The sequence below is a fragment of the Globicephala melas genome, chromosome X (genome assembly GCF_963455315.2).
Source record: "Globicephala melas chromosome X, mGloMel1.2, whole genome shotgun sequence".
Classification (NCBI taxonomy): domain Eukaryota; kingdom Metazoa; phylum Chordata; class Mammalia; order Artiodactyla; family Delphinidae; genus Globicephala; species Globicephala melas.
This window is the reverse complement of record NC_083335.1, coordinates 50327876-50351634: the sequence shown is the minus strand read 5'-3', so window position 1 is coordinate 50351634 and position 23759 is coordinate 50327876. Positions and strand designations below refer to the sequence as shown.

Here is a 23759-nt window from a genome sequence, read left to right as displayed (position 1 = left end):
ATTGAGCAAAATGAATATGTTTATTTCTGGAATATAAATTATGGTCTGTTAATCTACATGTCTATCTTCATGATTGTACCACAAAGGCTTGATTATTGTAATTGTGTGTTAAGTTTTGCTATCAGAAAGCATTTCTCCAAATTTGTTCCTCCTTTTCAAGATTGTTTTTGCTAATATGGATATCTTGAATTTCTGAAACAACTTTAGGATCAGCAAGTCAATTTCTTAAAAAAAAATCAGCTCAGATTTTAATAAAAATTGTATTGGATATATAGAACAATTTAGGAAGTATTGCCATGTTAATAATATAAAGTCATCTAATCCATGAACACATATCTTTCAATTTATTTAAATTTTATTTAATTTCTTGATGTTTTGTAGTTTTTAATACACAAGTTTTGAACTTCTTTTGTTAAATAGGTTCCTAAATAGTTTATTCTTTTAATGTGCATAGAATTGTTTTTAAATTTCAATTTCAAATTGTTCATGGCTAGTGCATAAACATTGACTTTTCTATGTAGATCTTGTATCCTGCAACCTTACTAAATTGTTTATTAACTCTAAGAGTATTTATGTGTATTTCTTTGGATTTTTTGTATACATTATTTCACCTGTCAATAGAGAGAGTTTTACTTCTTCCCTTCCAATATGAATTTCTTTAATCTCCCTTTCTTACCTAATATCCTTCTTTGTCTCTAGTAACATTTTTGGTCTTAATGTGTTTTTTGTCTCATGTTAATACAATTTCTCCACTCCTCTTTTGATTACTGTTTGCATGGTATCTATTTTTCCATCATTTTATTTTCAACCGATTTGTATTTTTGAATATAAAGTGTTTCTCTTGTGGTCAGCATATAGTTGGATCATTTTTCAATTTGTTCTGTCAATCTATAGCTTTTGATTGAAGTGTTTAATCTGTTTACATTTAAAGTAATTACCAAGTTAGGACTTGCATTTTTTTTTATCAATTTTATACACATCAGTGTATACATGTCAATCCCAATCGACCAATTCAGCACACCACCAGCCTCACCCCACCACAGTTTTCCCCCCTTGATGTCCATATGTTTGTTCTCTACATCTGTGTCTCAACTTCTGCCCTGCAAACCAGTTCATCTGTACCATTTTTCTAGGTTCCATATACATGCGTTAATATACGATATTTGTTTTTCTCTTTCTGACTTACTTCACTCTGTATGACAGTCTCTAGATCCAACCAGGTCTCAACAAATGACCCAGTTTCATTCTTTTTTATGACTGAGTAATATTCCATTGTATGTATGTACCACAACTTCTTTATCCATTCCTCTGTCAATGGGCATTTAGGTTGCTTCCATGACCTGGCTATTGTAAATAGTGCTGCAACGAACATTGGGGTACATGTGTCTTTTTTTTTTTAACATCTTTATTGGGGTATAATTGCTTTACAATGGTGTGTTAGTTTCTGCTTTATAACAAAGTGAATCAGTTATACATATACATATGTTCCCATATCTCTTCTCTCTTACGTCTCCCTCCCTCCCACCCTCCCTATCTCACCCTTCCAGGAAGTCACAAAGCACCGAGCCGATATCCCTGTGCCATGCGGCTGCTTCCCATTAGCTATCTACCTTACGTTTGTTAGTGTATACATGTCCATGCCTCACTCTCGCCCTGTCACAACTCACCCTTCCCCCTCCCCGTATCCTCAAGTCCGTTCTCCAGTAGGTCTGTGTCTTTATTCCTGTCTTACCCATAGGTTCTTCATGACATTTTTTTCCCTTAAATTCCATATATATGTGTTAGCATACGGTATTTGTCTTTTTCTTTCTGACTTACTTCACTCTGTATGACAGACTCCAGGTCTATCCACCTCATTATGAATAGCTCAATTTCATTTCTTTTTATGGCTGAGTAACATTCCATTGTATATATGTGCCACATCTTCTTTATCCATTCATCCGATGATGGGCATTTAGGTTGTTTCCATCTCCAGGCTATTGTAAATAGAGCTGCAATGAACATTTTGGTACATGACTCTTTTTGATTTTTGGTTTCCCCAGGGTATATGCCCAGTAGTGGGATTGCTGGGTCATATGGTAGTTCTATTTGTAGTTTTTTAAGGAACCTCCATACTGTTCTCTATAGTGGCTAAACCAATTCACATTCTCACCAGCAGTGCAAGAGTGTTCCCTTTACTCCACACCCACTCCAGCATTTATTGTTTCTAGATTTTTTGGTGATGGCCATTCTGACTGGTGTGAGATGATATCTCATTGTAGTTTTGATTTGCATTTCTCTAATGATTAATGATGTTGAGCATTCTTTCATGTGTTTGTTGGCAGTCTGTATATCTTCTTTGGAGAAATGTCTATTTAGGTCTTCTGCCCATTTTTGATTGGGTTGTTTGTTTTTTTTTGTTATTGAGCTGCATGAGCTGCTTGTAAGTTTTGGAGATTAATCCTTTGTCAGTTGCTTCATTTGCAAATATTTTCTCCCATTCTGAGTGTTGTCTTTTGGTCTTGTTTATGGTTTCCTTTGCTGTGCAAAAGCTTTGAAGTTTCATTAGGTCCCATTTGTTTATTTTTGTTTTTTATTTCCATTTCTCTAGGAGGTGGATCAAAAAAGATCTTCTGTGATTTATGTCAAAGAGTGTTCTTCCTATGTTTTCCTCTAAGAGTTTTAGAGTGTCCAATCTTACGTTTAGGTCTAAAATCCATTTTGAGTTTATTTTTGTGTATGGTGTTAGGGAGTGTTCTAATTTCATTCTTTTACATGTAGCTGTCCAGTTTTCTCAGCACCACTTATTGAAGAGACTGTCTTTTCTCCATTGCATATCCTTGCTTCCATCTATATTTCTGTTTTTGTGCCAGTACCATACTGTCTTGATTACTGTAGCTTTGTAGTATAGTCTGAAGTCAGGGAGTCTGATTCCTCCAGCTCCGTTTTTGTCTCTAAAAACTGCTTTGGCTACTCAGGGTCTTTTTTGTCTCCATACAAATTTTAAGAGTTTTTATTCTAGTTGCATAAAAAAATGCCATTGGTAATTTGGTAGGGATTGCACTGAATCTGTAGGTTGTTTTAGGTAGTATAGTCATTTTCACAATATTGATTCTTCCAATCCAAGAACATGGTATATCTCTCCATCAACAGATATCATCTTTAATTGTTTTCATCAGTGTCTTATAGTTTTCTGCATACAGGTCTTTTGTCTCTCCTGGTAGGTTTATTCCTAGGTATTTTACTCTTTTTGTTACAATAGTAAATGGGAGTGTTTCCTTAATTTCTCTTTCAGATTTTTCATCGTTAGTGTATAGGAATTCAACAGATTTCTGTGCATTAATTTGTATCCTGCGAAGTTACCAAATTCATTGATTAGCTCCAGTAGTTTTCTGGTGGCATCTTTAGGATTCTCTATGTATAGTATCATGTCATCTGCAAACAGTGAGAGATTTACTTTTTCCTTTCCAATTTGAATTCCTTTTATTTCTTTTTCTTCTCTGATTGCTGTGGCTAGGACTTCCAAAACTATGTTGAATAATAGTGATAAGAGTGGACATCCTTGTCTTTTTCCTGATCTTAGAGGAAATGCTTTCAATTTTTCACCATTGAGAATGAAATTTGCTGTGGGTTTGTTGTATATGGCCTTTATTATGCTGAGGTAGGTTCCCTCTATGCCCACTTTCTGGAGAGTTTTTATCAGAAATGGGTGTTGAATTTTGTCAGAAGTTTTTTCTGCATCTATTGAGATGATCATATGGTTTTTATCCTTCAATTTCTTAATATGGTGTATCACATTGATTGATTTGCGTATATTGAAGAATCCTTGCATCCCTTGGATAAATCCCAGTTGGTCATGGTTTATGATCTTTTTAATGTGTTGTTGGATTCTGTTTGCTAGTATTTTGCTGAGGATTTTTACATCTATATTCATCAGTGATATTGGTCTGTAATTTTCTTTTTTTGTAATATCTTTGTCTGGTTTTGGTATCAGGGTGATGGTGGCCTCATAGAATGAGTTTGGGAGTGTTCCTTCCTCTGCAATTTTTTGGAAGAGTTTGAGAAGGATGGGTGTTAGCTCTTCTCTAAATGTTTGATAGAATCCACCTGTGAAGCCATCTGATCCTGGACTTTTGTTTGTTGGAAGATTTTTAATCACAGTTTCAATTTCATTACTTGCGATTGCTCTGTTCATATTTTCTATGTCTTCCTGGTTCAGTCATGGAAGGGTATACATTTGTAAAAATTTGTCCACTTCTTCCAGGTTGTCCATTTTTTTGACATAGGGTTGCTTGTAGTAGTCTCTTAAGATTCTTTGTATTTCTGCAATGTCTGTTGTAACTTCTCCTTTCTCATTTCTAAGTTTATTGATTTGAGTCCTCTCCCTCTTTTTCTTGATGAGTCTGGCTAATGGTTTAACAATTTTGTTTATATTGTCAAAGAACCAGCTTTGACTTTTATTGATCTTTGTTATTGTTTTCTTTGTTTCTATTTCATTTATTTCTGTTCTGATCTTTATGATTTCTCTCCTTCTGCTAACTTTGGGTTTTGTTTGTTCTTCTTTCTCTAGTTCCTTTAGGTGTAATGTTAGATTGTTTATTTGAGATTTTTCTTGTTTCTTGAGGTAGGCTTGTATAGCTATAAACTTTCCTCTTAGAACTGCTTTTGCTGCATACCATAGGTTTTGGATCATCCTGTTTTCATTGTCATTTGTCTCTAGGTATTTTTTTGATTTCCTCTTTGATTTCTTCAGTGAACTCTTGGTTATTTAGTAACATAGTGTTTAGCCTCCATGTGTTTGTGTTTTTTACGTTTTTTCCCCTGTAATTCATTTCTAATCTCATAGTGTTGTGGTCAGAAAAGATGCTTGATATGATTTCAATTTTCTTAATTTTACTGAGGCTTGATTTGTGACCCAAAATGTCCCATGCACACTTGAGAAGAAAGTGTAATCTGCTATGTTTGGATGGAATGTCCTATAAATATCAATTAAATCTATCTGGTCTATTGTGTCATTTAAAGCTTGTGTTTCCTTATTTATTTTCATTTTGGATGATCTGTCCATGGGTGTAAGTTAGGTTTTAAAGGCCCCCACTATTATTGTGTTACTGTCAATTTCCTCTCTTACAGTTGTTAACAGTTACCTTATGTATTGTGGTGCTCCTATGTTGGGTGCATATATATTTATAATTGTTATATCTTCTTCTTGGATTGATCCCTTTATCATTATGTAGTGTCCTTCTTTGTCCCTTGTAACATTCTTTATTTTAAAGTCTATTTTATCTGATATGAGTATTGCTACTCCAGCTTTTTTTGATTTCCATTTGCATGGAATATCTTTTTCCATCCCCTCACTTTCAGTCTGTATGTGTCTCTAGGTCTGAAGTGGGTCTCTTGTAGACAGCATATATATGGGTCTTGTTTTTGTATCCATTCAGCAAGCTTGTGTCTTTTGGTTGGAACATTTAATCCATTCATATTTAAGGTAATTATCGATATGTATGTTCCTATGACCATTTTCTTAATTATTTTGGGTTTGTTTTTGTAGGTCCTTTTCTTCTCTTGTGTTTCTCACTTAGAGAAGTTCCTTTTGCATTTGTTATAGAGCTGATTTGGTGGTGCTAACTCCTCTTAGCTTTTGCTTCTCTTAACTTTTGCTTCTCCATCAAATCTGAATGAGATCCTTGCCGGGTAGAGTAATATTGGTGGTAGGTTCTTCCCTTTCATCACTCTAAGTATATCATGCCACTCCCTTCCTTTTGATTCAAGTGTTTAATCTGTTTACATTTAAGGTAATTACCAAGTTAGGACTTGAATTTTTAATTTTACTATTTGTTTTCAATATGTCTTATGCATTTTTTGTTCCTTTGTTCCTCCATTGTTTTCCTCTTTTTTTGTTAAATGACTATTTAACAAATTTCATTACTTTTATTATATTTTTGAGTTATTTTCTTAGTGGTTACCTTGGGGATTATAATGAACAATGCAGTTTATAACAATCTAGTTATGATGAACACTAACCTAATTTTAATAATATATAAAAACTGCTCCTCTATAGTTCCATTCTCTCTCCCCTCCATCATGCTGTTATTGTCATATGAATTATGTCTTTCTATATTGTATGTCAATCAAAAGATTTATAGTTATTGTTTTATACAGTTCTCTTTTAAATCAAATGAGATAAAAAGTTACAAATAGAAAATAAATTATATTATCTTTTATATTTACCTATGCATTTATTTCACCAGCATTTGAGATACTCTCCAGTGTCCTTTTCTTTCAGTCTGAAGGCCTTCTTTTATTATTTCCTGTAAGGCAGGTTTTCTAGTAATGGAATCTCTCTTTTAAAAATAAATCTGGGAATGTCTTAATTTGTTTTTCATTGTTGAAAGATAGTTTTACAAGGTAAAGAATTCTTGGTTGAAGTACTTTTCTTTCAACAGTTTGAACACTTCTGGCCTTTACAGTTTCTGATGGGAAGTCCACTGTCAATCTTATTAAAGATTCTTTGTACAGGATGAGTCATATCTATCTTGCTACTTTCAAGATTGTCTCTTGGTCTTTGTCTTTCAAGTGTTTGATTATGTTGTGCCTAGGTGTTTATTGGAGTTCATTCAGCTTCTCAGATGTGTATATTAATGTATTTTACCAAATTTGGGGCTGGTTTTGGTGATTATTTCTTCAGAGATTATTTCTTTTTTATTCTCTGCTTCTCGGATTCCCATTATGAATATATTGGTCCATCTGATGGTGTTTCACAGGTCTCTTCATTTTTCTTCATTCTTTTTTAGTTCTTTTCCACCTATAGACAATTTTATTTGACCTATCTTTAACTTTGTTGGTTCTTCTGCATGTGCCAATCTGCTGATGATAGTCTTCAGTGAATTTTTCATTTCAGTTATCATACTTTTCAATACCAGATTATCTACTTGTTTCTTTTTACATTTTCTACCTCTTTATTGATATCCTTTATTAAGTGAGACATTATTCCCATGCTTTAAAAAAATTATTTAGACATAATTTCCTTTCATTCTTTGAACATATTTAAAATATATGCTTAAAGTCTGTATCTAATAAGTCCAATGTCTGCACTTTCTCAGGGACAGCTTCTATTTATAGCTTTTATTCCTATGAATAAGTCATAATTTATGTTTTATATTTTTTTGAAAACTGGCAGTTTAAAATAGTACAATGTGACAACTCTAGAAATCAGATTCTCCCCCATCCCCAGGATATTTTTTTGTTGTTGCTGACACTTGTATTTGTTTATTTAATTACTTTTCTTAACTAATTCTCTAAACTGTGTATTCTTTGTTATGCATGTTCACTGAAGTATTTACCTGAATAGCTAACTGGTAAGCTAATGATTGGGCAGCACTTTCTTTAAATGCCTGGAACTATAAATCTCCTAGTCTTTGCTGAGAAGATTTTTGTGTCTATTGAGCCATGCCTTCAACACTCAGCTAGGCTCTTTACACCTCTACCCTTAGCCTTTACTTCTGCTCATATAGAGCCTCAATATCAGCCAAAGGCAAAAGTTGAGGGCTTTCTCAGGTCCTTCCTGAGAATGTAATCAGGCCTACCCTTATGTGTTTGTAGTTATCCAAGAATATATTGTGGCTTATCAAAGGCCCTGTTGAAATTCATTCCCCACCTTTTATTTTAAGCTTTTTGGTACGTCTATTATGTACTCCCTGTTATCCATCACTTCAGGAAGCTGAAATGTCAAAACACTTGCCTGTAATTGTTTTCAACATCAGCTCTCTGGGAGAAGGTTTTTAGCACTGGGTGAGCTCTGTATCAGCTTAAAAGTAGGTCTTACAGGGGACCACAAAACAGGTAATATAATGACAACCCTTTGGGAATGAGGCTTTTCAAATAGCTTCAATTAAGTTCTACTCTCTTCAGGGGTTACCAAGCTGCCCCAGGAATATGGGTTGTTATTTTTCAAAGCTACTACTGAGCTGAAGGGTTGAGAATGAGTCTAGTGTAAGCTAAAGCATGACAAATCTTGCTGTTCTTTTAGAGGTAAAGTTGTTTTTCTTGAATAAACCTTCTCTGGATTGCTTAAAACCTTTGGTTAGCTTTAAGAGTCCTGAAAAAACTTAGTTCTGATATTTTGGCCAGTGTTTTCATTGTTTTCATGGAAGACAGGATTTTGAGAATTTCTTATTCTACAATGTTAGCTGGCACCAGTCCTGGAATCAGTTTTAGGTGTGATTACATTTATTGAATACATTTCATCTGATTATAGTATTAAAAATGCAATACAGTCTATTTTCCTACTAGTTAAGCTATACAATTAGAAATAAGAAGTTAAAATAATAACAACCTTTAATGGAGGGCATAATTCTGAATTCTTTATCTCTTTTAATCCTCACATGGTAAATGTTACCTTCAGTTTACAGATGAAGAAACAAAGGTCAAAATACTATATATTGACCATTTCACAGATAGTCGAAGCAAGATTTTGAACCTAATTCTGTATACCTTCAATTCCCACTGTTTCAACCATCAAAATTTAATTATAAATCTCTGCACTTAAAAATCTTATATATTATGAAGTATAGTGAAAATATAAAATTTAGCTTTAAACAAAATATCTGTCAGTATGTTGGGTGCTCAATACTCTGTGAACTGTTTTAAATTGTGAAATGGGGAAATAAAACAACTGGACTATGTTTATGTTATGCTAATAAATTCTATTATTTTACTAGCTAAAAGTACTCTTATGATCATGTTCACTGATATATATCTAATGCTTAGGTTAGTGTCTGGCTCATAATGAATTAATATTGATTACTCAATCATGGATTAATGCCATCGTATAGAGTATTTAATTATTAATAAATAATTATTTACTGAATTTATTTTCATTATTTGTAGGTTGAATATGTTACAACAGTACAGTATATTAGCGAAAATTTTTTCATAATGAGCTGAGATCTATGGTTCAAGAAATATTCATGTTTTATGGTACAAAGTAATATGGATTCCTTACAACACCATAGAATAAAAAGCACAGATTTATCAAAATGTGAGAATGTGGGGCTTCCTTGGTAGCATAGTGGTTGAGAGTCTGCCTGCCAATGCAGGGGACACGGGTTCGTGCCCCAGTCTGGGAAGATTCCACATGCTGCGGAGCGGCTGGGCCCGTGAGCCATGGCCGCTGAACCTGTGCGTCCGGAGCCTGTGCTCCACAACGGGAGAGGCCACAATAGTGAGAGGCCTGCGTACCACACACACACAAAAAAAGGTGAAAATGTGTGTAAAAATAACATCAGAGAGAAAGTTGGTGTAAAAATACACTTACTGAGGTTATAGGATATATAAATTTTTTTCAGAAGGTAAAACAGAATATAGGTTAAGTATCATTAACAGAAATGGTGAAGTTAAATCAATAACAGCTGCTTTTTTTCCTAATATTCCTTGGAATTGTATATATTTTGAGGTTATTTACACACAAAAAATAAATTTTAAATAATTTTGACGTTACTTATATTTAAGAAAAGAATATTCACATTTAAAGTCAATTTTATAGATTGAAGTCAGTTTATTGAAAGGTTTTTTTTTTTCTCATATTCATAGCTGATCTGTCATGATCATTGAAAATGACATTTTTTTTTCTAAATAAATGGTCAATTCAAGGATAGATTCATACATCTCATTATGATAAATTCCTCACAAATAAAATAAAATAATGATAGGGTAAGGATTATGAGAAATCTTGATGTCATTCTTATACAGTATATCTTGGTCTTAAAATTATGTATAAAACAAGCAGAATCAAGAGAACTAGAACAAAAATAGATTGTTACAAAGTAAACCTTATATTGATTTTTTATTACTAGAAATTTATCCTTAATTTTTACTTAAACTAACAATACTTTAATATCTGGAAAGAAATCCCTAATTTTTCTTATAAAATTTAATTTGCACATTTTAGACATATAGAATACCTAATACATGTAGGGAATTTTGTTACATTTGGAAAGCTAATCTCATTCTTTATCTCTGCTGTTTCAGTAACATAAGAAAAGTCTCCTGTCCACCAGGGAAAATTTTATAAGGCTACTTTTCTTTGTAAATACAGATCTTCTACTGTATCAGGCTTCTACTGATAATCAAACAAGCTTTAAGGATTATGGAAATTATAGGCCTTTAATATAGTTTGAGATACTTTTAGAAATTTTCCACATGAAACAATTTATTGTTATCACTATAATTAAATTTAGATTTTAGAATAATAAAAATCTTGAGATACAATTAGGAAAGACATATTTTAAGTATTTTTAAATTGATTCAATTTGACTGGTTTATTAAGAATTTAGCCATCTAACTGGTTCATAATTTTTATACGACTAAAGTTTCCAAGAATGATATCCATTCAGGTGGTAACAAGAAATTAGGTTACATTTTCTAATTCAATCTTTAAGTTTCTTTTTTAACTTAAATTTTATAGTCACATAAATAATCCAGGTGATTCATACCAAATAACATTTTTCCTTCAGGTATTTGAAAGAAAAGAGAATGTCAAACTTATTAGTGTTTGCTTTAAGTAAGCAGGCAGATAGAAAACTGGTAGAAATGCTTTTAGAATTATGCCTTAATAACTGCAAATTAACTCCTGAATATTAATTTGGCTATTAGATTTGCATATATAGTTGGATATATAGGTATAGATGATACAGATATATAGATATAGATACAGATATAGATAGATGGATGCAAATTTTATCAATCTTTCTGAGAGTTGCATACCTTCTCTGTTTTCAAAGTCAATTTATTAACAGGTTTCTAGTGAATATTTGTGACCAACATTTTGAATAGCACCTAAGATTACTAGAACAATAATCAAGCAGATTATAGCAACATTCTGTTTGTATTAGTTTCTTATTGATGCTGTAACAAATTACCACAATCTTAGTGTCTTAAAACAGAATAAGTTTATTATTTTACATTGCCAGAGAGCAGAAGTCCAAAATGCACTTGGATAAAATCAAGGCATTGATGGGACTGTGTAGCATTCTGGAGCCTCTAAAGGAGAATCCATTTTCTTGCCTTTTTGCAGTTTCTAAAGGCTACCAGCATTCCTTGGCTCATGACTTCTTACCATTTTCAAAACCAGCAAAGCCTGGTTCAGTTTTTCTCACAATGTCATCGCTCTGGTTTTGACTCTTCTTCCTCCCTTTCCTCCATTTAAGGACCCTTGTGACAACGTTGGCTCCACTGGGATAATCCAGGATAATTCCTTTAAGATCATCTGATTAACAAACTTAATTCCACCTATAACCTTACTTCTCCCTTGCCATGTATTATATAACATAATAAAGATTCCAAGGATTAGGATTTGGACATCTTGGGGATAGGAGAATTTATTCTGCCTGCCACACCACACTTTACTGTTTGAAAAGCAACTTTTAATGCTGTAACCATGTTTAAAAGATGTCTAAACATATTTTTAACAAAGTAGTTTCAATAACTTTGACCTTTGAGATATATCCAAGAAAGCTGAGAACTATTTTGGAAATTGGGGTTGTTTCTGACATTCCAGGTTCATTCAGGTTTTTAGGATATTAAATCCTGGTTGATTTTAAATGACCCATTCCACAATTTTCAACCTGACTTGGTGTAAAGATATTTCCTTGCATCAGCATTTCAAATTATAAACATATCTTTCTTCTTAGCAAAGACTCATTTAACCTCTTAAAGGCACAGTTTCCTCATTTGTAAAATATAAATACCATTATGCAACTACTTCATAGTGTATGGTGAGGATTTAATGAATTAATGCATACAAAGAACTTAGCCCTGTCCTTTGGACATTGAAGATGTTCAGTATTATGCTAATATAATAACAGCTTTGTTATTTTCCCATTTTTATTATTTATCTGGATGCAAATTATACTGTTTTCCTGCTTAGCCTTTAGGCAAAACTCATTTTGTTTTATTTTTATTCCAAATATAAATTAATAAAAGAGGTGCTGGGCTTCCCTGGTGGCACAGTGGTTGAGAGTCCGCCTGCCGATGCAGGGGACACGGGTTCGTGCCTCGGTCCGGGAAGATCCCACATGCCACGGAGTGGCTAGGCCCGTGAGCCATGGCCGCTGAGCCTGCACGTCTGGAGCCCATGCTCCGCAGTGGGAGAGGCCACAACAGTGAGAGGCCCACGTACCGCAAAAAAAAAAAAAAAAAAAAAAAAAAAAAGAGGTGCTGCTTGTTTTCATCAATCCATGAAATATTTTTTCTATGAATTTAAAAAATAAAGCTTCATGTGTAATTATATTCTTTTATCATTGTCAGTATTTTCAGGCATATATGTCAAGTTAAAAAGCAAGAGAGATACTTCTTAATGAGTTTATCAAAGAAGCTTATAACTGTTGAATATGTTTTGAACCCTCTATTCTTATACTTAAATACAATTAACCTTTACCTTTAACTAAGCTAACTTCTCTGTTAATTAGTGTCTAACTCTAAAGGTGATAAGGAGGTAGCAAGGTTAATTTGCATATTTTAAAATCTAAACAAATCTTGATAGAAATTAATAGATGTATGCGTATAAATCTAAGGTTGTAGTAACTCTTTCGTACCCACATATGTTTTATTAAAATTGTAGGGACATTCTTCTTTTACTTGTTTTTCTTAGTCTTCAAACTTGTGTGTAGATTCCTTATAAATAGTCTCAACTTGATTGTTAGTTATAAATAGGAATATCTTTTTAAGAATTAGGCAGTAACATTTGTATTTTAACATCCATGGGAATGCTATATTGTGTCTGAATTAATAATCTGACATTAAACAGTATTTTTTTTCTTATCTCATCCTTTGATACTTCTTAGCATATGAGGTGTTTTGAGGAAAGATGTGGAACATGTAAATTAATTGTCTTTTTTTACCCTTCAATGATAATTAGGGTATTTATTAAATTCCCTGAAGTCATATGACACACATCTAAACTCAAACTAAATTCTCTGCCTCTTGTAGGCTTTATGTATGACATTATGATAATCCAGATTCTATTTTTTTTTAAATGACAAAATGAATTTATAAATCAACAGAGACACATGGATTACCATAATTTTATAAAGAAAGAGAAAATTGTTACAGTTGTGGCGCATGGCTTGTTTGACATTCCTTGCAGCTAAACAATTTATCGCCTTTTACACAGACTGTTGTCAGAAGTAGTGAAGGATTGCTGGGAAAACGGCATTTTCTCAATGCTTTGGAGTTTAAACTATTCCCCAAAGACACAGTTCCTTCAGTGAAGCATGTGGCTTTGTTGTCACTTGACCAATAGACTTCACCTTGCATGGGAAAAATTTGTCTCATTCTTTTCACATGTGATGCAAATACTGATTTTTAAATATTTTTAAAATTTTTAAATCACAAATGATTAGTAATAGCTTAGAGAAAAACACATATGCTGTTGAATTATTTCTAATCTTTTATTCTTCACCATATATAAGTTGTACTAAGAGAGTTGCGATATATTTACAAAGGCACTTATTTATTTCTTTTGACTTTATCGTTTTTTAGAATTTTTATTGAAGTTTATTTGATTTACAATGTTGCCTTAGTTTCAGGTGTACAGCAAAGTGAATCAATTATACATATATGTATATCCACTCTTTTCTAGCTTCTTTTCCCATATAGGCCATTAAAGAGTATTGAGTAGATTTTCCTGTGCTATACAGTATGTCCTTATTAGTTATCTTTTTTAATATAGTAGTGTGTGTATGTCAATCACACTCTCCTAATTTATCCCTCCCCCCCTTCCCCCCTGGTAACCATAAGTTTGTTTTCTACATCTATGACTCTATTTCTGTTTTGTAAATAAGTTCATTGGTACCTTTTTTTTTTTGGTTCCATACATAAGTAATATCATATATTTTTCTCTGTCTGACTTACTTCACTCAGTATGACAATCTCTAGGTCCATCCAAGTTGCTGCAAATGGCATTATTTTGTTCTTTTTTATGGCTGAGTAATATTCCATTGTATATATGTATCACACCTTCTTTATCCACTCCTCTGTCGATGGACATTTAGGTTGCTTCCATGTCTTGGCTATTGTAAATAGTGCTGCAGTGAACATTGGGGTGCATGTATATTTTTGAATTATGGTTTTCTCTGGAAATATGTCTTATTATTTTCACATGTGATGCAAATATTGATTTTAATGATCATGATGCATATGAACAGTTTTGCATTGAAGTAGGAATGGAGTACATAAATAGAAAAGTAGTTCTTCAAGATCATATAGTTAGTTTATGAAGGCCCAAAACTCAGAGGAGTCAATAACACATGCTCAGGAAGTCCTATGTTCTTTCAGTTATATAGACTTTCCCCTTAATTTACATAAATTATATATTTCAGTGTTGTATATTGTACAATTTATTTTATTCATAAAATTATACGCAATATATTGCTAAAATTCATCACCCCCAAATCTGACACAGTGATAATGTCTTTATTTAGATTCTGCACTTTGATGATACCCTGATTTAACATGAATATGTTGCATCATGGGAGGGGGAGCACATAAGAAAACATTTTTATCATATATACATTTTATTTTAATATCAAAAGTCATATTCTACTATCTATAATTTTGCCACTGAAATAATCATTTGTATTTGTTTTTGTTTAATTAAATGATTTGTAAATTAGAGGTGTAATAGTTACATATAGTATATATCTAATATTTTGTCGTGAATTTTTTTTCTTATTCTGGAATCATTTATTTAAAGAACATCTGTAAAGATAATGCAGAGAATTCCCTTAGAGCTGTCACACAGGTTACCCTATTGTTAATAACTTATATAACTATGGTACATTTATCAAAACTAAGAAATCAACACTGCTAAAACGGAACTAATCTATAGACTTTATTCAGATTAAACCAGTGTTTCCAAAAATGTTCTTTCTTGGTTTCCAGGATCTAATCCAGGATAACACATTGCATTTAATTGTCATGTTTTTTGCGACCTATGACGATTTCCTATGAACTTGACAATATTGAAGAGTAATGGTCTTCTAGAATGTCCCTCAATTTGGATCTGTCTGATGTCTGTCTCATGATTAGATTATGGATTATGGATTTGAGGGAGAATAACAGAGGGGTTATGGATTTGAGGGAGAATAAAAGAAGGGTGAAATGGCTTTCTTGTCTCATTATATTGGGAGTATATAATATCCTTATGACATCAATGGTAATATTTTCTTTGACCACATGCTTAAGGTGATATTATGCCAGGTTTCTCCACTGTAAATTTGTTCTTTTTCCCTTTCCATACTCTATTCTTCAGAAGTGAGTATCAAAGTCTGAAAGAAAAATAAATAGATAGATGATAGATAAATTTTAGCAGCTCCATTGGGATATAATTTACATACCATAAAATGTACCCACATAAAATATACAATTTAATGGGTTTTATATCTTCACAGAGTTGTGCAACCATCATCACAATCTAACTTTAGAACATTTTTGTCACCCCAGAAAAAAAACATATACCCATTAGCAGTCACCCCCAATTGTTCTACTCCATGCCCCTTGTTATAAACAACCATTAATCTACCTTCTGTCCCTATTGATTTGCCTAATCTGAATATTTAATATAAATGAAATTATTTATTTGGGGTCTAACTGTCTTCTTTCACTTAGAATAGTAGTTTCAAGGTTTATCCCTCTGTAGTATGTATATCAGTACCTCAATTCCTGGCTTTTTAATATTATAGTATAAAAACATGACATAAAATACACCATCTTAAGCATTTTAAAATGTACAGTTCCATAGTGTTTTATTGAATAATATCTCATAGTATTGATAACCACAAATTATTTACCCAGTTATCACTTGATGGATATTTGTTTTCTTCCCTACTTTTTGGCTATTATGAATAATGCTGCTATCACCAATTGTGTATAAATTATTTTAACATCTTTATTGGAGTATAATTGCTTTAAAATGGTGTGTTAGTTTCTGCTTTATAAGAAAAAGAACCGGCTAAACAAATACATATATTCCCATATCTCCTCCCTCTTGCATCTCCCTCCTATCCTCCCTATCCCACCCCTCTAGGTGGTCACAACGTACCAAGCTGATTTCCCTGTACTATGTGGCTGCTGCCCACTAGCTATCCATTTTACATTTGACAGTGTATATATGTCCATATCACTCTCTCACGTCATCCCAGCGTACCCTTCCCACTCTCCGTGTCCTCAAGTCCATTCTCTACATCTGTGTCTTTTTTCCTGTCCTGCCCCTAGGTTCTTCAGAACAATTTTTTTTTGAGATTCCATATACATGTGTTAGCATATGGTATTTGTGTTTCTCTTTCTGACTTACTTCACTCTGTATGAGAGATTCTAGGTCCATCCACCTCACTACAAATAACTCAATTTTGTTTCTTTTTATGGTTCAGTAATATTCTATTATATATATGTGCCACATCTTCTTTAACCATTCATCTGTCGATGGACACTTAGGTTGCTCCCATGTCCTGGCTATTGTAAATAGAACTGCAATGAACATTGTGGAACATGACTCTTTTTGAAATGTAGATTTCTCAGGGTATATGCCCAGTAGTGGGATTGCTGGGTCATATTATAGTTCTATTTTTAGTTTTTTAGGGAACTTCCATACTGTTCTCCATAGTGGCTGTATCAATTTACCTTCCCACCAACAGGGCAAGAGGGTTTCCTTTTCTCCACACCCACTCCAGCATTTATTGTTTGGTAGATTTTTTGATGATGGCCATTCTGACCAGTGTGAGATGATACCTCATTGTAGTTTTGATTTACATTTCTCTAAAGATTAGTGATGCTGACCATCCTTTCATGTGTTTGTTGGCAGTCTGTATATCTTCTTTGTAGAAATGTCTATTTAGGTCTTCTGCCCATTTGTGGATTAGATTGTTTGTTTTTTTTCATATTCAGCTGCATGAGCTGCTTGTAAATTTTGGAGATTAATCCTTTTTCAGTTGCTTCATTTCCAAATATATTCTCCCATTCTGAGGGTTCTCTTTTTGTCTTCTTTATGGTTTCCTTTGCTGTGCAAAAGTTTTAAGTTTCATTAGGTCCCATTTGTTTATTTTTGTTTTTATTTCCATTTCTCTAGGAGGTGGGCCAAAAAGGATCATGCTGTGCTTTATGCCATAGAGTGTTGTGCCTATGTTTTCTTCTAAGAGTATTATAGTGTCTGACTTTACATTTAGGTCTTTAATCCATTTTGAGCTTATTTTAGTGTATGGCATTAGGGAGTGTTCTAATTTCATTCTTTTACATGAAGCTGTCCTGTTTTCCCAGCAGCCCTTATTGAACAGGTGGTCTTTTCTCCATTGTATATTTTTCCCTCCTTTATCAAACATAAGGTGACCATATGTGTATGGGTTTATCTCTGGGTTTTCTCTCCTGTTGCATTGATCTATATTTCTGTTTTTCTGCCAGTACCATACTGTTTTGATTACTATAGCTTTGTAGTATAGTCTGAACTCAGGGAGCCTAATTCCTCCAGCTCCATTTTTCTTTTTCAAGATTGCTTTGGCTATTTGGGGTCTTTTGTTCTTCCATACAAATTGTGAAATTTTTGGTTCTAGTTCTGTGAAAAATGCCATTGGTAGTTTGATGGGGATTGCATTGAATCTGTAGATTGCTTTGGATGGTATAGTCATTTTCAAAATGTTGATTTTTCTAATCCAAGAACATGGTGTATCTCTCCATCTGTTGGTATCATCTTTAATTTCTTTCATCAGTGTCTTATAGTTTTCTGCATGCAGGTCTTTTGTCGCCTTAGGTAGGTTTATTCCTAGGTAATTGTTTCTTTTTGTAGCAGTGGTAAATGGGAGTGTTTCCTTAATTTCTCTTTCAGATTTTTCATCATTCGTGTATAGGAATGCAAAAGATTTCTGTGCATTAATTTTGTATCCTGCAACTTTACCAAATTCATTGATTAGCTCTAGTAGTTTTCTGGTAGCATATCTAGGATTCTCTATGTATAGTATCATGTCATCTGCAAACAGTGAGAGATTTACTTCTTCTCTTCTGATCTGGATTCCATTTATTTCTTTTTCTTCTTTGATTGCTGTGGCTAAAACTTCCAAAACTATGTTGAATAATAGTGGTGAGAGTGGACAATCTGTCTTTTTCCTAATCTTAGAGGAAACAGTTTCAGTTTTTCACCACTGAGAGTGATGTGGGCTGTGAGTTTGTCATATATAGCCTTCATTATGTTGAGGTAAGTTCCCTCCATGCCTACTTTCTGGAGGTTTTTATCATAAATATGTGATGAATTTTGTCAAAAGTTTCTCTGCATCTATTGAGATGATCATATGGATTTTCTCCTTCAATTTGTTAATATGGTGTATCACATTGATAGATTTGCATATATTGAAGAATCCTTGGATTCCTGGGATAAACCCCACTTGATCATGTTGTATAATCCTTTTAATGTGCCGTTGGATTCTGATTACTGGTATTTTGTTGAGGATTTTTGCATCTAGGTTCATCGGTGATATTGGCCTGTAGTTTCCTTTCTTTGTGACATATGTGGTGTGGGTATCAGGGTGATGCTGGTCTTGTAGAATGAGTTTGGGAGTGTTCCTCCCTCTGCTATATTTTGGAAGAATTTGAGAAGGATAGGTGTTAGTTCTTCTCTAAATGTTTGATAGAACTCGCTTGTGAAGCCATCTTGTCCTGGGTTTTTTTTTGTCGGAAGATTTTTAATCGCAGTCTCAATTTCAGTGCTTGTGATTGGTCTGTTCATATTTTCTATTTTTTCCTGATTCAGTCTTGGCAGCTGTGCATTTCTAAGAATTTGTCGATTTCTTCCAGGTTGTCCATTTTACTGGCATGTAGTTGCTTGTAGTAATCTCTCATGATCCTTTGTATTTCTGCATTGTCAGTTGTTACTTCTCCTTTTTCATTTCTAATTCTATTGACTTGAGTCTTCTCCCATTTTTTCTTGATAAGTATGGCTAATGGTTTATCAATTTTGTGTATCATCTCAAAGAACAAGCTTTTAGTTATATTGATCTTTGCTATCGTTTCCTTCATTTGTTTTTCATTAATTTCTGATCTGATCTTTATGATTTCTTTCCTTCTTCTAAGTTTGGGTTTTTTTTGGTTCTTTTTTCTCTAATTGCTTTAGGTGTAAGGTTAGGTTGCTTATCGAAATGTTTCTTGTTTCTTGAAGTAAGACTGTATTGCTATTTACTTCCCTCCTAGAACTGCTTTTGCTGCATCCCAAACGTTTTGGGTCATTGTGTTTTCATTGTCATTTGTTTTTCGGTATTTTTTGATTTCCTCTTTGATTTCTTCAGTGGTCTCTTGGTTATTTCAGAGTGTATTGTTTGAGTCCGTGTGTTTTTATTCTTTACAGTTTTTTTCCTGTGATTGATATCGAGTCTCATAGCACTGTAGTCAGAAAAGATACTTGATACAATTTCAATTTTCTTAAATTTACCAAAGCTTGATTTGTGACCAAATATATGATCTATCCTGGAGAATGTTCCATGAGCACTTGAGAAGAAAGTGTATTCTGTTGTTTTTGGATGGAATGTCCTATAAATATCAATGAAGACCATGTTGTTTAATGTATCATTTAAAGCTTGTGTTTCCTTATTTATTTTCATTTTGGATGAAATATCCATTGGTGAATGTGGGATGTTAAAGTCCCCTACTATTCTGTTACTGTTGATTTCCTCTTTTATGGCTGTTAGCATTTGCCTTATGTATTGAGGTACTACTATGTTGGATGCATAAATATTTACAATTGTTATACCTTCTTCTTGGATTTATCCCTTGATCATTATGTAGTGTCCTTCTTTGCCTCTTGTAATAGTTTTATTTTAAAGTCTTTTTTGACTGATATGAGAATTGCTACTCCAGCTTTCTTCTGATTTCCTTTTGATTGGAATATCATTTTTCATCCCCTCACTTTCAGTCTGTATGTGTCCTTAGGTCTGAAGTGGCTCTCTGGTAGACAGCATATATATGGGTCTTGTTTTTGTATCCATCCAGCCTGTCTATGTCTTTCAGTTGGAGCATTAATCCATTTACATTTAAGGTATTTATCATTATGTATGCTCCTATTACCATTTTCTTAATTGTTTTGGGTTTGTTATTGTAGGTCTTTTCCTTCTCTTGTGTTTCCTGCCTAGAGAAGTTCCTTTAGCATTTGTTGTAAAGCTGGCTTGGTGGTCCTGAATTCCCTTACCTGTTACTTGTCTGTAAAGGTTTTAATTTCTCTGTCGAATCTGAATGAGATCCTTGTTGGTTTGAGTAACCTTAGTTGTAGATTTTTAACTTTCATCACTTTAAATATATTCTGCCACTCCCTTCTGGCTTGCCTAGTTTCTGCTGAAAGATTAGCTGTTATCCTTATGAGGATTCCCTTGTATATTATTTGTTGTTTTTCCCTTGCTGCTTTTAATATTTTTTCTTTGCCTTTAATTTTTGATAGTTTGTTTAATATGTGTCTCAGTGTGTTTCTCCCTGGATTTATCCTGTATGGGACTCTCTGCACTTCCTGTACTTGACTGACTATTTCCTTTTCCATATTACCATATTTTTCAACTATAATCTCTTCATATATTTTCTCAGTTCCTTTCTTTTCCTTTTCATCTTCCAGAACCCCTATAATTCTAGTATTGTTGCATTTACTATTGTCCCAGAGGTCTCTGAGACTGTCCTCAATTCTTTTCATTCTTTTTTCTTTAGTCTGCTCTGTGGTAGTTATTTCCACTAGTTTATCTTCCAGGTCAGTTATCCGTTTTTTCTGCCTCAGTTATTCTGCTATTCTTTCTAGATAATTTTTAATTTCATTTACTGTGTTGTTCATCATTGTTTGTTTGCTCTTTATTTCTTCTAGGTCCTTGTTAAGGGTTTTTGTATTTTCTCCATTCTATATCCATGATTTTGTATCATCTTTGCTATCATTACTCTGAATGCTTTTTCAGGTAGACTGCCTATTTCCTCTTAATTTGTTTGGTCTGGTGGGCTTTTACCTTGCTCCTTCATCTGCTGTGTGTTTCTCTATGTTCTCATTTTGCTTAACTTACTGGGTTTGGGGTCTTATTTTCACCAGCTGCAGGTTTGTAGTTCCCATGGTTTATGGCATCTGCCCCCAGTAGCTAAGGTTGGTTCAGTGGGTTGTGTAGGCGTTCTGGTGGAGGGTACTGGTGTTTGTGTTCTGGTTGCTGAGGCTGGATATTGTCTTTCTGGTGGTCAGGACCATGTCCAGTGGTGTGTTTTGGGATGTCTGTGACCTTTTTATGATTTTAGGCAGTCTCTCTTCTAATGGGTGTGGTTGTGTTCCTGTCTTGTTAGCTGTTTGACATATGGTGTCCAGCACTGTAGCTTGGTTGTCTTTGAATGGAGCTGTGTCTTACCATTGAGATGGGGATCTCTGAGAGGACTTTTGCCATTTGATATTACATAGGGATGTGAGGTCTCTGGAGGATGAATGTCCTGAACTTGGCTCTTCCACCTCAGAGGCATAGGCCTGAAACCCAACCAGAGCATCAAGACCCTGTCAGCCACACGGCTCAGAAGAAAAAAGAGAAATAAAGAAAGGAAGAAAGAAAAAAACATAAAGTTATTAAAATAAAAAAGAAAAATAGGAAGAAAAGAAAGAAAGAAAAAAGAAGAGAGCAACCCAACCAAAACAAATCCACCAATGATAACAAGCACTAAAAACTATACTTAAAAAAAAAAAAAAGACAGACAGAACCCTAGGACAAGTGGCAAAAGCAAAGCTCTACAGACAAAATCACACAAAGAAGCCTACACATACACACTCACAGAAAGAGAAAAAGGAAAAAAAAAAATCTATATATCTATATATAAAAGAGAGCAACCAAATCAATAAACATATCCACCAATGATAATATACTCTAAATAAGATAAACATAAAACCAGAAACGAATTAGATGTAAAAAGCAAACCTCAAATCTACAGTTGCTCCCATAGTCCACTGCCTCAATTTTCAGATAATTTGTTGGCTATTCAGGTATTCCAGAGATGCAGGGTACATCCAGTTGATTGGTGAGATTGAATCCACTGCTCCTGAGGCTGCTGTGAGAGATTTCCCTTTCTCTTCTTTGTTCACACAGCTCCTGGGATTCAGCTTTGGATTTGGCCCCACCTCTACATGTAGGTCACCAGAGGACATCTGTTCTTCGCTCAGACACGACTGGGTTAAAGGAGCAGCTGATTAGGGGGCTCTGGCTCACTCAGGCCTGGGGAGAGCAGGGTATGGAATGCAGGGTGAGCCTGTGGAGGCAGAGGCCTGTGTTATGTTGTAACCACCTGAGGCGTGCTGTGTGTTCTCCCAGGGAAGTTTTCCCTGGATCACAGGACCTGGCTTGGTGGGCTGCACATGTCCCCAGTGTGTGTGTGTGTGTGTGGATAGTGACCTGTGCTTGTACACAGGCTTTTTGTGGCTGCAGCAGCAGCCTTAGCATTTCATGCCCATCTCTGGGGTCCATTCTGATAGCCACAGCTTGTGCCCCTCTCTGGAGCTCATTTAGGTGGTACTCTGAATCCCCTCTCCTCACACACCCTGAAACAATGGTCTCTTGCCTTTAGGCAGTTCCGGACTTTTTCCTGGACTCCCTCCTGGCTAGCTGTGGCACACTAGCCCCCTTCAGGCTGTGTTCACACAGCCAACCCCAGTCCTCTCCCTGGGATCTGACCTCTGAAACCTGAGCCTCAGCTCCCAGACCCCACCCCTCCTGGCAGGTGAGCAGACAAGCCTCTCAGGCTGGTGAGTACTGGTCAGCACCGATCCTCTGTGCAGGAATCTCCCTGCTTTGCCCTCTGCACCCCTGTTGCTGTGCTCTCCTTCTTGGCACTGAAGTTTCCCCCACCCTCACCAGCCCTGTCTCCTCCAGTGAAGGGGCTTTCTAGTGTGTGGAAACTTTTCCTCCTTCACAGCTCCCTCCCCAAGGTGCAGGTCCTGTCCCTATTCTTTTGTCTTTTCTTTTTTATTTTGCCTTATCCATGTACGTGGGGAGTTTCTTGCCTTTTGGAAGGTCTGAGGTCTTCTACCAGCATTCAGTAGGTGTTCTGTAGGAGTTGTTCCATAGGTACATGTATTTCTGATGTACTTGTAGGGAGGAAGGTGATCTCCACGTCTTACTCCTCTGCCATCTTGAAGGTTTCCCTGCTGTATATACATTTTTGTGTAGACATATATTTTTAATTTTCTTTGGTATATACCTAGGGTTGGAATTACTGGGTTATATGATAACTTTATTTTTAACTTTTTGAGGAATGGCCAAACTGTTTTCCAAAGCATTATTTTATATTCCCATCAGCACTGCATGAAGTTCTCAGTTGCTCCACATCTTCCCCAAGACTTGTTATTATCTTTTTTATTATAGCCATTATAATAGGTATAAAGTGATATTTCCTGATTTTGATTTGTATTTTCCTAAGACTAATAATACTGAACATCTTTAACGTGCTTATTGACCACTTGTATATTTTCTTGGCAAAATGTCTACTCAAACACTTTGCCCATTTTTAATTGGGCTGTTTGTCTTTTTTTTGTTGAGCTGTAAGTTACCTATATGTTCTGAATACATTCCTTTATCAAATATGTGATTTGCAAATATTTTCTCCCAGTATTTAGCTTAATTTTTCATCCTTTTGACAGTTTTTCTCAAAGACAAAGTTTTTTTATTTTGATGAAATCCAATTTTGTCTCTGTTGTTTGTACTTTTGATGGCATATCTAAGCAACTATTGCCAAATCCAAGATTGCATTTGCTGCAATGT

At 34.4% G+C, this 23759-nt stretch overlaps 1 protein-coding gene across 6 annotated transcripts in view; it reads left to right on the top strand.

Moving 5' to 3' along the window:
• Nucleotides 1-23759, top strand: part of PCDH11X (protocadherin 11 X-linked) — a 752740-nt gene that overhangs the window by 628289 nt on the left and 100692 nt on the right. The window contains exon 7 of one of the 6 annotated variants that reach the window (XM_060291950.1): nt 22092-22329. The exons of the other annotated variants lie outside the window; for them this stretch is intronic. Within the exon in view, the coding sequence (XP_060147933.1) occupies nt 22092-22135 (44 nt within the window). The 3' untranslated portion in view covers nt 22136-22329. Of the gene's footprint in view, nt 1-22091; nt 22330-23759 lie in introns of those variants that run through there. 6 annotated transcript variants of the gene reach the window in all.